Source organism: Anopheles darlingi, chromosome 3 (genome assembly GCF_943734745.1).
Source record: "Anopheles darlingi chromosome 3, idAnoDarlMG_H_01, whole genome shotgun sequence".
NCBI lineage: Eukaryota > Metazoa > Arthropoda > Insecta > Diptera > Culicidae > Anopheles > Anopheles darlingi.
In genome coordinates, this window is record NC_064875.1 from 59884542 (window position 1) to 59897041 (window position 12500).

General features: G+C 51.2%; 4 protein-coding genes across 12 annotated transcripts in view; 2 read left to right on the forward strand and 2 right to left on the reverse strand.

The window, feature by feature from the left end:
- LOC125956200 (mucin-5AC) overlaps positions 1-188 on the forward strand; it is a 14476-nt gene extending 14288 nt beyond the window's left edge. For all 5 annotated transcript variants that reach the window (XM_049687829.1, XM_049687832.1, XM_049687830.1 and 2 more), the window contains one exon: positions 1-188. This exon is cut by the window's left edge and continues 355 nt beyond it. The gene's annotated coding sequence lies outside the window, so the exon portion shown is untranslated.
- Positions 189-324: 136 nt separating this feature from the next.
- Positions 325-2209, reverse strand: LOC125956201 (zinc finger protein 84-like). The gene is made up of 3 exons (XM_049687836.1): positions 1995-2209; positions 838-1920; positions 325-759 (listed from the first exon to the last, which is right to left on the reverse strand). Exons 1-3 carry the CDS (start codon positions 2112-2114, stop codon positions 646-648), a joined length of 1317 nt encoding a protein of 438 aa, XP_049543793.1. The 5' UTR covers positions 2115-2209; the 3' UTR covers positions 325-645.
- A 190-nt stretch (positions 2210-2399) lies between these two features.
- Positions 2400-7128, reverse strand: LOC125958073 (E3 ubiquitin-protein ligase ZNF598). The gene is made up of 6 exons (XM_049691196.1): positions 6406-7128; positions 6148-6293; positions 5580-5891; positions 3562-5503; positions 3284-3481; positions 2400-3178 (listed from the first exon to the last, which is right to left on the reverse strand). Exons 1-6 carry the CDS (start codon positions 6616-6618, stop codon positions 2933-2935), a joined length of 3057 nt encoding a protein of 1018 aa, XP_049547153.1. The 5' UTR covers positions 6619-7128; the 3' UTR covers positions 2400-2932.
- Positions 7129-7485: 357 nt separating this feature from the next.
- The window catches only part of LOC125954698 (arfGAP with SH3 domain, ANK repeat and PH domain-containing protein), an 11991-nt gene continuing 6976 nt past the window's right edge, over positions 7486-12500 (forward strand). For 2 of the 5 annotated variants that reach the window (XM_049685194.1, XM_049685199.1), the window contains exons 1-2: positions 7486-7625; positions 9097-9992. In XM_049685194.1, coding sequence (XP_049541151.1) covers positions 9867-9992 — 126 coding nt within the window. In that variant the 5' untranslated portion in view covers positions 7486-7625; positions 9097-9866. Of the gene's footprint in view, positions 7690-7753; positions 9993-12500 lie in introns of those variants that run through there. The other 3 variants (XM_049685195.1, XM_049685198.1, XM_049685197.1) reach the window with 3 other exon arrangements.

Consider the following 12500-nt stretch of genomic DNA (forward strand, 5'->3'; position numbering starts at 1 on the left):
TGCTAAGGTAGTGACTGAGTGGGTACAAACAGTCACATGATGCTCCCTCAAAGGCCTTTTCCGGATTCCAAAAACGAAGAAAAGAAAAAAAACAGGGATACAACACATCAAAGAAGCAACAACCTTCTACTCTAACAACATTCACACTAACTTTGAATATTAAATCACTTAATAAAGCAACCAATTGTTATACCGCATATGTTGAGTTTCATTTGATGGATGTAGTGTGGGGTGTAGTAAGTATGGCTGTCCATAAATGGAAGTCAATATGTTGCGCAAAAACGTGCAACGTTATGGAACGATTGAGTTACTTTTGGAAGCAAATCCTTACACTACCCAATTTCACTTGAATATTTTTGCAAACAATTTGATCATAGGAGAATACAATTAGTTGTAAACTACATTCGTTTTCTGTTCGTTCGAAAATCCATAAAACCTTCCATTTGCTGCTGGTTGCAATCAAATCGCATCAAATGGGAAAAATCATTTGGGGTAGTCAGCAATGTAGTTCCTAGATAGATCATTTAAATATACGTAAAGCGCCCTGGTGCCGCATCGTAGCAACATTACTCATGGCCAACTAAGCGCGTTTGAGCGAAGCAATTAAACCGACCTACCTTTATCATCAACTACAAAGCTGGTTACTCAGGTTGCGTGGAATCTTTTGCGGTGCGTGGCATAACTCGAGCTGGTATAAAAAGATTTACCGCATTCCTTACATTCATAAAGCGCTTTGCCAGCGTGGCGGCTCGTGTGTTCCTAAAAATAAACATTTCTTTAATAGCAACCGTTGCCTTTAATGCCACCCGTTATTGGCCATCATCGGTCGTGACTTACTGTTAGCTCCCGGCGCCGGCGAAACGTTCGGTCACACTGTGGACAGGGAAACCGATCCTTCTTCTCGCCGTGCACATACGCCATGTGTCCGCAGAGCGAGTTTTTCGTGGGAAAGTTCTTATCGCACTGCTCACAGCGATGCGTACGGGTGTCCGTATGCCGGCGCATATGAACCCGAAGGCTTGATTTGTTTTTGTACCATTGAGTGCAGTGCGTACACTGGACGCGCGGTTCCTTGGCGACGTTGCCATTATGTGATGCTAGATGCGTTTTCAAACCTGCTTCCGAGGTACAACACTTGGCACAGAATTCGCACACGAACTGTTTCCGCTCTGGGCCCGTTTGATGATGCTGCACATGCTTCACTAGCATGTACCGGAAGGCAAACGCCTTCCCGCACTCGTTGCAGATATACTTTCGTTCGTGCGACGCGCTGTGGTTCAGCAGCTGAGACCGGCGCGCGAAACGCTGGCCACAAATTGCGCACTGATGAGCCCGCTCGTCCACCGGTAGATGCTGCTTCCGGTGAATCTGTAACAGCTCCTTACTTTTACACACCTGGCCACACTGGCCGCACTTGAACGCGTGTGGCTCGAGGTGGTGGCGAATGAAGTTGACGAGACGATGGCGACGAGAAAAACGCTTGCCCAGCCAGGTCACCCTTGCTCCGGATTTATGCTGCAGCCTGCAGTGCTCGGCAAGCGCTCGGAAGCTGTCCATCTCGGTGCCACACACGTCGCAGCACAGAGAGACGTACTCCCGGATTAGCGCATCTGTTTCCCGTTCACTAGCCCGTCCAACCGGCCGATTTTTGACTCCTTTTTGCAACGATTCCTCCCGATCCGCGCCGGCCTCCTCGTGATCACTTTTGTAGGGTGATTTGGCAACCGGTCCACGTAACCTAGAGAGTGGTAGACTATCTTCATCCTCCGAGCAATTGCTAGTTGCTTTCGGCAGCTGATCCAATAGCGACCCTAGGTAGAGCTGATTCTTCTCCACCGTGTTGCTGTACTCGGAGAAGCGGAACACAGTCTCGTAGCACGGTTTACATATCGATGATGACAATGACTCGGACAGTATGATCTAGGAAACGGAAAAAATAGATTGAGGAATTGATTAGATTCAAGGGGAAAACACATTATCTGACCGATGCTTACCGGAAAGCGAAAAACAAGCTCAAGCTTCCGCACGAGTTCTTCGTCACTAAAGATCCGCAGCATGCTGGAGTGCGATTTTAAACACAGCCGACACATTCCGAGCAATTCTTTTAACGCCATTTTCGGTTGTGACGTGTAATCAGGCTCAATTTACCATCTAAATCACTATAAATTCCGTGTTCGAATCGCTGATGATGGGTTCAACCGGTGGTGATCGTTCGGTTTCGAGTCAACGTACCGAAACGACAACAAAGGTGCGTGACAGCTGAAACAATGCGTGCACTGCGGTACTGGGTGGTGGTCAAAATGGGTAATTAAAAGACGAATAATCCTGTTGCTGAACTGAGGATTTCTCAAATCTCTTGGATAAAGTGAAAGCCCAGTAAAAAGAAATGCAGATTGCTGATTACCTTTTGAAGGCCGTCCTTTTCCTCTACTTCTGCTTTATTGTTATGTACAAGCGCCTATAACATACTCTCCTTTTTACATTTTAACGCAAAAAACCGTTACGGAGCTATGGGCTTTCCCTGTAAGAGCATGAAATAAGAGGCAAAGAACATTTACATTTACAGAATCTCGCGAATCTTGTACTACTCTGCCACCCCGAGTGGGTTGGTTTTTTGGTAGAATTTTTCCTCTTCGCAAGGGCATAACACATAGAATTCAAAAAGTGTCGCGTCGCTGTAATCGAATTTCATGTTACATTGCTTCAATGCAATCCAATCATCGGTGGTTAGAGTAAGAGAACCAAAGAGGAAACAAAAAAAACCTGTTTTAGTTACAACAGAACCTGTACGCTGCACTATGGTGATCGATCAGAATAGACAACTGCTGTTTTACTTTTTGAAACCTGCAGCTTTACGATCAGTTAGTTCGTGCTTATTTCAATTTCACCTGCACACCTCTCTTTCTCCCCCAACTAAAGCAAAATATAATGCTCATTTCTTCCACGCAGAACCAAGCTTTGCTCCCGCTTCGTCGTTCCCATTTCGGCCCAGCTTCGGGAAGTTGTTCTCCAGGTAGTGCGTTTGAGCGTGTTCCGTAAGCTCGGTGCTGATCAAAACTTGCTTGCACACCTGACAAACTTCCAGCACCCGGTTCGCGGAGGATCCCGTCCCTCTTCCCTTTCCAGTCGCTGGTCTTGGACGATTTTTTTCATCCTGACAGTACACTAGGTACAGCTCCTTAAAATGGACATCACGACGCATCGGAAGACGAAAAGAGCGATTAGTTGATCTGTGCGGCATGACATTGAAAAAGGTCCTGATGAATTATGTCTCGGTACGCACCTGTTGCTTAGCGATGTTCGGTAGTAGAGCAATCAGCTCGGGGAACGTCTCGTTGAAGCGATCACCGAGTGCACACTTGCACTGCTCGTAGTAGGCTGCCCCGTTGTACTGTCCATCAAGGAACATTTGTGACATCCTTTTGAACTCGTTAAAGGCGGTCAGATTTTTCAACGACTTCTGAAACTGCGTCTCCAGGCTCTGCGTGTGAAGAGAAACCAAATGTATGTAAGAGAACAACATCGTTCCAACCCGCTGCGACTCGCCGTTCTAATCCCTACCTGATTCCGTTTGTAGGCATTCGATACCGGGGCGTAACTGTACGAGGGCAGTATATTGTACGATTCACCGTTTGAGTTCGTGAACGTCATGTTGTTGGTGTTGCGAGCGACGGAGTTCAGCGTGACGGCATGCCCGAAACCAGGCGGTGGTCCCGGAACGCGCTTCACATTCTCGAAACCGGGCGGAGTTCGCTTAGGACCAGCTGCCAGCGCAAAATCGAGGGGACCATTGTTCCCGAGTGCCGGGAAAGGTTCACTGTCGAAGCCTGGCGTTGTATCACCAGTTGCGCCTGCTGCTATCCTCTTGGAGGCGGTGGCATTCGGCTGGTTGTTGTTACTGCTAGAGTTTGATTGGTTACCGCCGGCGGTTCCCGGATGCGCTCCATTTGATTTTGTCAGTTGCTTCGATGTACCTTCCTTTGATCGATCTTTCGCAGCTCCGCCTTTCGCGGCAGAGTCAGTGATGGCTTGGATGTCATTGTTGTTATTGCGCGTATCGGCGACTTTGGAGGCAGCGTTGGTTGTCGTTGTTGCTTTCTGCTTTGCGTTCGATTTGCTGTCGCCTGATTTTTTGCCCGTAAGAGCATTAAGATTCACAAATCCACCACTACCACTGCTATCATCTTTCAGGTTCGGTGCTGGTGCGGGTTTCTTTTTCGAAGAAACGTTGAACGAGGAAGACTGTTGTCCACTGCTAGTGGCGATCGATGCACTAGCGACCCACGAGACTGGTTTCGTTCCAGCAGCAGACACACCCGTAGCATCACCGAGCGATGGAAAGGCTTTCGTCGAATTAACGCTTGGTACCATCACTTGACCCGCCGCCTTACCCTTTTTGGCCGCTGCTGCTGCCTGCGCGTCCTTGGGTGCGATTGTGTTCACCTTCGAAACGAGACTCGAAACCGACACGTAGTCATCGGCCAGAGCGCGATGTTTGGCGGACATTGCGTTCAAGTTCACCATCCCACTGCCGGCAGAGCGATCATCCGGATCCCCGAACGGATCAACCATCTTGCGTCCGGTGGCAGTTGATGACGCTTGTTGCTTCGACGAACCGGGCAGGGCTGGGAAATCGGCTGCCTGGTTTCGCTTACCAGCGATAACCGCCGTTCCATTCGCTTTGCTGCCCGAAGCACTCGCCGATGGTGGCCGATTGGAGACGTGTATCATCATGCTGGTACCAGCTCCACCACTTACTACCGAGGCTACCCCTCGGCTGCCACTGGACGGTTGACTAGGTTTTAGCAGGGAGCTGGCCGTGATTTTGCTGCTGAAGCCCTCGTTCAAGCTGGTCGGTCCGGTACTTTCGCCACCTTCCGATCCGAGCGCTGGGAAATTCTCTTTTGTCCGCGCTAGACCAGCGGCTCCGTACACACGCTGGCGGATGGATAAGTTGCTTGGCCTAAACACCGGATTTGGTGCCGTTCCGCCGAGTGATGGGAAGTCCTGCTCACTGGTTGCATCGATCACTCGCTTCGGGTGCTGCTGGATCGTCTGCTGGTGGTTTTGCTGGGTTGTTTCCGGCAGTCCCATATCGAATTCCCGCTGCGTATCGTAGTTCGTCATACCCGGACCAACACCACCATCACGATTAGTACCACCATCACCACGAGCACCACCACGTCCACCACCTCGTGATCTACCGCCTCCGGCACCAGCGCCACCTCTGCCTCCGGAACTTTCACCACGATCCCCACCTCCCGGTCCGGCATTGGCACCGCCCGGTGCTAAACCATGGCGTGGCGCGTACGAAAACTCCAGCTCCAGCCGTCGCGTCTGTTTGTTAGCCTCTCGGTTCATCGCTTTACCGTGAGCGGTTGCCCTGTGCGCCCGCAAATCGATCTCCGAACGGAACACGGACGTAAACTGTTCCTGCTCACAGTCACCCTCCTCGCACAGGAAATGATCCGACCGAAAGTGTTCCCGCAGCGAGGCATAATCACTGGTGAGAGAAAAATGAGAATCATCCGTCAGATGACGTCAGATCACATCGACCCATTTGCGGACAGGAAACTTACCCATAGAAATAGTTCCGCCCATCGGCATCACAGTAGTGGCAGAAGAAGTGATCTTTCCGTAAATGCCGGAACAGCTCGTCCTTGTCGAGGAAGCGCGTATCGCAGTACTCGCACAGTGGGTGTCCCCGGTGGCCGACCTTATCCGGGTCGCCCTTGCGCCGATGTAGCGCCAGCTCCTGACGATTGTAGCAGCGCCGTTCGGACGAGAACACCTTCAGATGCTCGGTGCAGATATCGCAGTAGAACATTTCGTGCCGCTTGCGCACATGCTCCCGCAGCAGCTCGAACTTGGGGAAGTTTTTCTCGTCGCATCTGCAAAGAATTTCGTACCGAACCGTGAGCTCATGCTTGAAGCACAGCATTTCGCTTAAAACTGCGCAGAAACCCAGGCCGTTCCAGTGCACAGAATGCAGCATGCGCAAAAGAAAGCGAGCACGGTGGGAGGGCGGGTTGCGGACCGACGATGCATTTCCGTCGTTGGCAGCCGTCCCACGCAACGCGCTATAGATGCGCGCGCGCCTACTGGGATGTGTTGGTATGTGGCGGCAAACGCGAGGCAGTGGCTTACCGAGGGCATTTGTTGTCCAGCAGATCGAAGAAAGCTTGCTGTACCTCAACCTCCGTGAAGCAGATGCGGTACTTCTTGTCGTACAGCCCACTGCGATTCTTCGTTTCCAGCTGCTGGTACGGTAGCAGCACTTTGGAAAAGATAACCTAAAAAGCAAACAACCGAACGCCGAAACCAGTTTAGTTCGCAGTAGACACGGAGGGGGTGTGGTATTATTGTGAAATGCTGCTTCGGCAAGCCGTTGCATGCTGTCGTTACCTTGGACAGATCGCGGCGACAGATGGGGCAATCGTTCTGGCGACATAGCACCCGGATCCGGGTGGAACACTCGTAGCAACAGAGATGATCGCATTCGCCGATCGCAAAGTAGACGATCGGTTTGAAACAAACCACACACAGCGATTCCCCACCCTCGGACTCGCTGGCGTTCTTCTCCGGTCGCGGAGTACCCCGCTGGCGGTTATTGGCCATGCTTCCTAGGGGTTGGTGGGTGGTCTGCAAAGAAAGGCTTCGTTTTTTTTTCTCGGAACTATTCCGCCAATCGACACAAGCCCTACTATTCCTCGAACACACACTCTCCGGTGGCGTGCTTTTCACCTGAAGAAGCAAACGTAGACGGTGCTCGGGAAAGGGGCCCTGAAGCGACAGGTAACACGGCGCGACACGTACACAGGAAGTGCTGGTAGAGATGGGAGGAGGTTATTCGTTTTGGCAAAGATCCTCTTATCGGTGAACGGCTGCTGCGGTGGCGGCGGTAGACAGCCCTCGAGAAGAGGAGGACCAAAAAACTATTGGCCACGATTTACGCAATCTCGATCGACGACCAGGTACAGCAGGCTGCGATTCGATGGCCACACAGGACAAGAAGAATTATCGTAGGAATCGGCGAAATGGAGTCCTCGTTTTCCTTTTTTTATGTTAAGCGCTCCGGAACGGCAGCTAAAAGCAAAGAGACGGTGCCACGGACGATTTTGACAACTGTGCTGGTCTCTTTTTTTCTTTTCTTTCCCACCTCTCGTTTTGCTCGTCGTGGCCTTGACTCACTCGCTCTCTCTCGCAAACCGTGTTGCCAACCGGCACTACTAGGCTGTTCCTTCACAGGAAAAATCGTGCAATAAGGATTGCGGAACCTTTTTCGGGGAGAATACGATATTTAAAAAATCTCACTTTTCCTTCATCCGATTAACTTGCATAGAAACAAAGAAAAAGCAATTTCCTGGTGGAGTTCTGCGTTCCCAACACGAGGACTCTCGGCGGCAACCGTGCCCCGCAACACTGGTCGGACCAATCGCGTTGCTTATGCTCCGGGGATGATGCGTGTGAGTCGCAAAACCGAACGCCAGCTTTCCAGAGGGTGACAACACACACGGTTCCGCGAATGGTTCCGCAGGCGTAAATACGTGATTTTCCAACGCAAAATGGCCCGCCGATAAGGCCAAAGGACGGGTGTGCGCGCTTACCGAGGACGACTCCAAAACGTAAGGACTCCGCGCCGTAAATCCTTCCCGCTGTCCTGTGTGTGAATCCTGGTTCAGGATCGGTGTGGGTATTAATAGAGTGCGCAAAGTGTTTTGAAGCGCGTCACCGGACAACGACGACGACCCCGAAAACGCTTTCACCGTCGTCGTCACCGGAGCATCCAGCGGACCAGCAGCGTTCGCGGTGTGGTGTGCCTTGCGCTGCGAGATGGTTCTCTGATGGTGGTGTTCTGATCGACGGTCAGCAGCCATCGAGATTAACAAACCCCCCGTCCCTTTAGCAGGGTGTGGACAGGCGAACCGAACGAAAAACGGGACATCCCCGAGATTCGTATTGTTGTTGTTGTTGGAGAGAAGTGCGCAGCAATAACTTACTCCAGAGGAACCCCAGAGGAAGAAAGGAACCAAACATGATCATTATTTGCACAACCAATCGCTAACCCAGCCCCACCGGAGGCACAGCGGTTCTTCGACGACCGTCCTGCCGACCGTCGCGTTTAATTAATTGCAACAAAGGAGGCCGACCGACAAACGCAGCTCCCAGCAGCATCTTCCAGAGGGTGTGGTGGACACGGGAGGGACGGGAAAGAACGGAAAAAAATCTATCCTTTCCGGCCCTTCCGCCCCGTACTCCGTTTATCCCGTCACCCTCACACTTTCGCTCCCTCGCGGGGTCCCTCTCTTGTGCGTTGTCTTTATCTGCTGCTGGCTTAAGCTCGCGAGCTTCCTGTCGCGACGCGCTCTGTGCCGTGCTCTCCCATTCTCTCTGTCTCTCTCTCTCCCTGTCTCTCTTGTGTGCGCTCTCCGGTGAAATTTTGACTCATATTTTTCTCAAAAACTCACTCCCTGTGGACGCCTTCACGTTCTGGTTGGTCTTCCTTCTTCCGTGTAATTTCTCTAGTTCCTACAAAAAAAAAAACAGGCGACACACGTACACAACCCTTGCCCAGGGGTGAGACGGGACAGCTGATACGAGGCAATCCTTGCAAAGGTTCCTCTCTCGCTGGGGTTGCGAGCGTGCAGCAGCAGGGATGATCAGCCAGTTCTATGCTCTAGTTTTTTGGGCAGCCATAAATCATCAGTTGGCCTGTGGTGCGTGTTTCTTTCGGGTCGGGGACATCTGCGTGTCAGAAGACGAGGACGGTGGTGTGTTGGTATTGTGAAAAAGGGCGACTGCAGCGGAATCATCCAAGTGTGATTCTTCGGTGATTCTTTTTCGTGGATGATTCACGGGGCACACCCGCAGCATCACCATCCACGCCTTGATGGCCGTGTGCACTAGCAGCAGCATCCGCCACTGGGTATATTGGGTCATGCTGATTAGCCAGTAAAGTGTAGTGCAGTCATCATCACAAAATCGTCGCTGCTGCTGGTGAATCCTAGTGAGCTGTGTGTGATACTGCGCGATGTTGCTACTATAGTTACTGCCCCTATGTATATAACATGTAATTGTGAATTGTCCAACGTTCAGTTCCGTAGCTGCTGCAACCAGAGGAATCCAGGATTTACGACGAGAAGGTCGCGCTTTTAATCGGGGTGCATGTGCAAGGTGTCAGGGCAGTGTCGCGGCCGGAGCAGTGTGAATCGCCGCCCTACATGTAAAAATAGCGAAGAATGTGGATCAGAGTGTATTTTTAGATATTATTATGGAACATAATGACACCAACCAGCAGCAGCAGTAGCACCAGTGGCTAGTGTGTTAGGTCGTCTCGCTGGTTTTGCAGCGCCAAGCGTGAGTGAAAGTGAAAAGTGCGAAGCGAAGAAAAACCGGAAAACACTATCGTCCCTTCACCAGTGCTCCAGCTATCGCGTAAGGCACGCTTCTTCTGCCTGCACGGCCTGTTCCTCTGTTCCAGGGCGTTCGAAGCTCCCCCATTCAACGCTCACGCTCACGAGAAAGAGAGGATGCTGCTGGTGTAAATTGGTGGACATCGGAGATCCCCAAGGTCGCGTGCGTGCGTACGCGTGTGTGTTTGTGTGTTTTAAGTCGCCGCGAATGATGGTGATCGGTCGCTGAGATTGCACGTCATCCGTCTGGCGATCTTACACCGTAGCTCGTACTAGAATATCGCAACCGGGACCATCAAGCAAACAAACGAGAGCAACACTAACCAGCAACAGGGGGCCAGCAGGCCGCGCGACCAGCGAATTCCAACTATCGACCTACTTCGAAGGGCAGCAGGAGAGAGCAACTCCTATTCGACATTTTGCTACCATCGGCATCACACAGTAGGCGCCACCATGCCGGAACTAATCGGCGTTTCGGAGTTTCTGGAGGAAACGCGCGAGGACTACAACTCGCCGACGACCTCCACCTTCGTGTCCCGAATGGCCCAGTGCCGGCAGACGATCGCGGCACTCGAAGAGGTAAGCAGAAGCCTGGGGGTTTGCTTTCGTCCTTGAGATTTTAGGTGGAAGAGCGGATGGCAGGATGCAAGAAGTCCCCGTCCAACGAATATGGCATTGGGATCGGCTGGTTCCATTCAAGTCAGCTCCAGCCTCGTATCACCTTTTGTGCGTGGTGGAGCGACGGAAGGACGGAGTGGAGAACGAACGGCATTCCATGGCCATATATGAACTTGTCTATTTCCGCTGCGTTGCGCTGCGTGTGTATCGGCCACTGTCTCCGTCGTCGTTGTCGTCGTCGTCGACCTAGCACCCCTCTCTACGACCAATCATACCACATCGGACCATCCCAACCATCGGTTCCTCGGTTCTCATGGCCATACAGTGCCTGCTTCTCGTTGCATACCCCTTGCGCAAGAGTAGATCAAGAGACCGGTAGGCAGCCCGGGTTTTGTTGGTCCACGAGGAACATTGTTGCATATGTTTTGAGAGGCCACTGGCGAATGCGCGTGACGCGCACGCACGCACTCATGTGATAAGCGAAATATTTTGATTTAACACAACCTCGGTTCGCGGGACGTATCGGCGCTGGAATTGCTGTTTGCCACTAACGGTGAAGCGGAATGTTGAACCAATCCAAGTAGCTTGATGAGACTGCTAATGTCATCAACGTCGGAATCGCTAACACACGCCTACTGCCTGTTGATGAACATGATCGATCCCAAAGAAGCGGGTTTGTTGCAAATGACTTCAGAACACCTTCGCTTCGCTTCGCTTCGCTTCGCGAAAAAGAATGTCCGAGAGCATCTCGTGAATGTGTCTGTGTATGTAATTAAACTACACCAGCAGGCGCAATGGATCCCTGAATTCGCGACACCATCAGAGAGAGGGGGAGAAAAACAAAACCAAACGTGGTGGTTAGTCCATTGTTAGGCACTGTGCGCCGCTGCTGTTGCTGCCCTAAACAATGTGTGTGGCGCGCGCAGGAAGAGCGGGCGTCTTGCATGATTGAATGATGCGGCGGTTTGCAAATGGAATAAATGAAATTAGAATTAATAATTGGCCATTCGAGCGACGAAAATGGTGGTGTCGTACGATAGTCGTCGGTCCGCTGGGGTAATGTTGTCCCGCGCGACCTAGCGGTGGTGGTTTGTCCTTATACGCGGGAAAGGCCTCCTCCTGGACGTGCACTCACTAACAGCGCACACTGGATAGAGGGGTTTGCGGCGTGGTTTGTTCGATTTGATTTCGCTTCCAACATTCCATTGGAGTGGAGTAGGAGGAATAGGGAAGGTCTATATCAAGCATTGAAGGGTGTTGCTGCATTTTTAGTGTAATCGATTGCACGCCCCCCAGCCCAGCCCGCTATTCAGCTGCAGATTAGGTCATGATGTTCCGGCCGACAGCAGCAGCAGTAGCAGGAGGACATGCCTGTTGCTCTTAATGATTTATTTATAGCAACAAAAACAGCATCAAAAAAGTTCATCGGAAAGTGGCGCCATTCAGAGGCCCACCGGCTCTCTAGGTCACATCACACCGCACCTCCTAGCAATGTGGTGTGGCTTGACCCTTATCCCTCCATCGTTTGCCATGGAATCAACAGCTCTAGAGCAGTAGCAGCACCACGTAGAGGACACAAACGGTGTGTATGTGTGGCTTGTGGAACTGGTTTCTCTTGTGCTGCTGCTGCTACTACTGCATATGCGACCGGCAGCAGCACCTGGTACGGGTGTGCCCTGCAAACGCCTAAGGGCCTATGTATGGGTCCGGTAGTTTAAACAAAACGAAACCGACGAAACGACGGTGCAACCGAAGATAATACCGTGACAACCGTACCCCCGGAATGATGATGAGTGGCGGTTGCGATGGATAATACGAAACACTGAAACGTGTCAAGTGGAGCAGGATACGAAATCGAAACGAAACATGCATCCATCCATCCCCTCATCGCGCTTCTCTCGTCACTCTCTCGATAAGCGAGAGTACTCGCGTTCGGTGTCCTTGTCCGCACGGGGAATTCAGTCACACAAACATTGCAAGAACAGTGCTCCGTGGCATAGTTTAACAGAAGATGCAACAGGCAGAGGGCTTGTGGGATAGTATTGCTATCGTCTTCCCTCAATCCGGAGTTTTACCGAGGGGATTTTTCAGATTTGCTCCATTTCGTGACTTTTTCACTTCATGGTCATTTGTTTTCCATGATCCAATTGTCTTATCAGCACTACCAAGGCTTCCGTTGTTGCTTAACAACCCTGCGGAAGAAGGTGACCGACGGTTCCTATGGGTTGGGTGATGATATCCAAGATATTTTCTTATCAGATTTGCACACGTTCAGACTGCGGCCGTCATCGTCGTCATGCGCTGCGTATCAGTGGATGAAATCGATCGGACGTCATCACTAACACATAAATAGGAATTTCGGGAAATTATCATTTTATTTGAAGAATAAATGTTACATCCCCTTCTAGTTTCTATAAGAATTTCAGATATGGGAGATGTTTTCGATGCATATCCTAAAATATGTCGATT

Bases quoted from the DNA above. Each gene is read 5' to 3' on its own strand.
- LOC125956201 (XM_049687836.1), bottom strand. From the start codon at position 2,114: ATGGCGTTAAAAGAATTGCTCGGAATGTGTCGGCTGTGTTTAAAATCG. The intron at 1,921-1,994 runs GTAAGCATCGGT...TCCGTTTCCTAG, and splicing joins AGCTTGTTTTTCGCTTTCCG to ATCATACTGTCCGAGTCATT. The intron at 760-837 runs GTAAGTCACGAC...GTTTATTTTTAG, and splicing joins GCCGGCGCCGGGAGCTAACA to GAACACACGAGCCGCCACGC.
- LOC125958073 (XM_049691196.1), bottom strand. From the start codon at position 6,618: ATGGCCAATAACCGCCAGCGGGGTACTCCGCGACCGGAGAAGAACGCC. The intron at 6,294-6,405 runs GTAACGACAGCA...TTTGCTTTTTAG, and splicing joins GTCGCCGCGATCTGTCCAAG to GTTATCTTTTCCAAAGTGCT. The intron at 3,179-3,283 runs GTGCGTACCGAG...GTCCATTTTAAG, and splicing joins CGAACATCGCTAAGCAACAG to GAGCTGTACCTAGTGTACTG.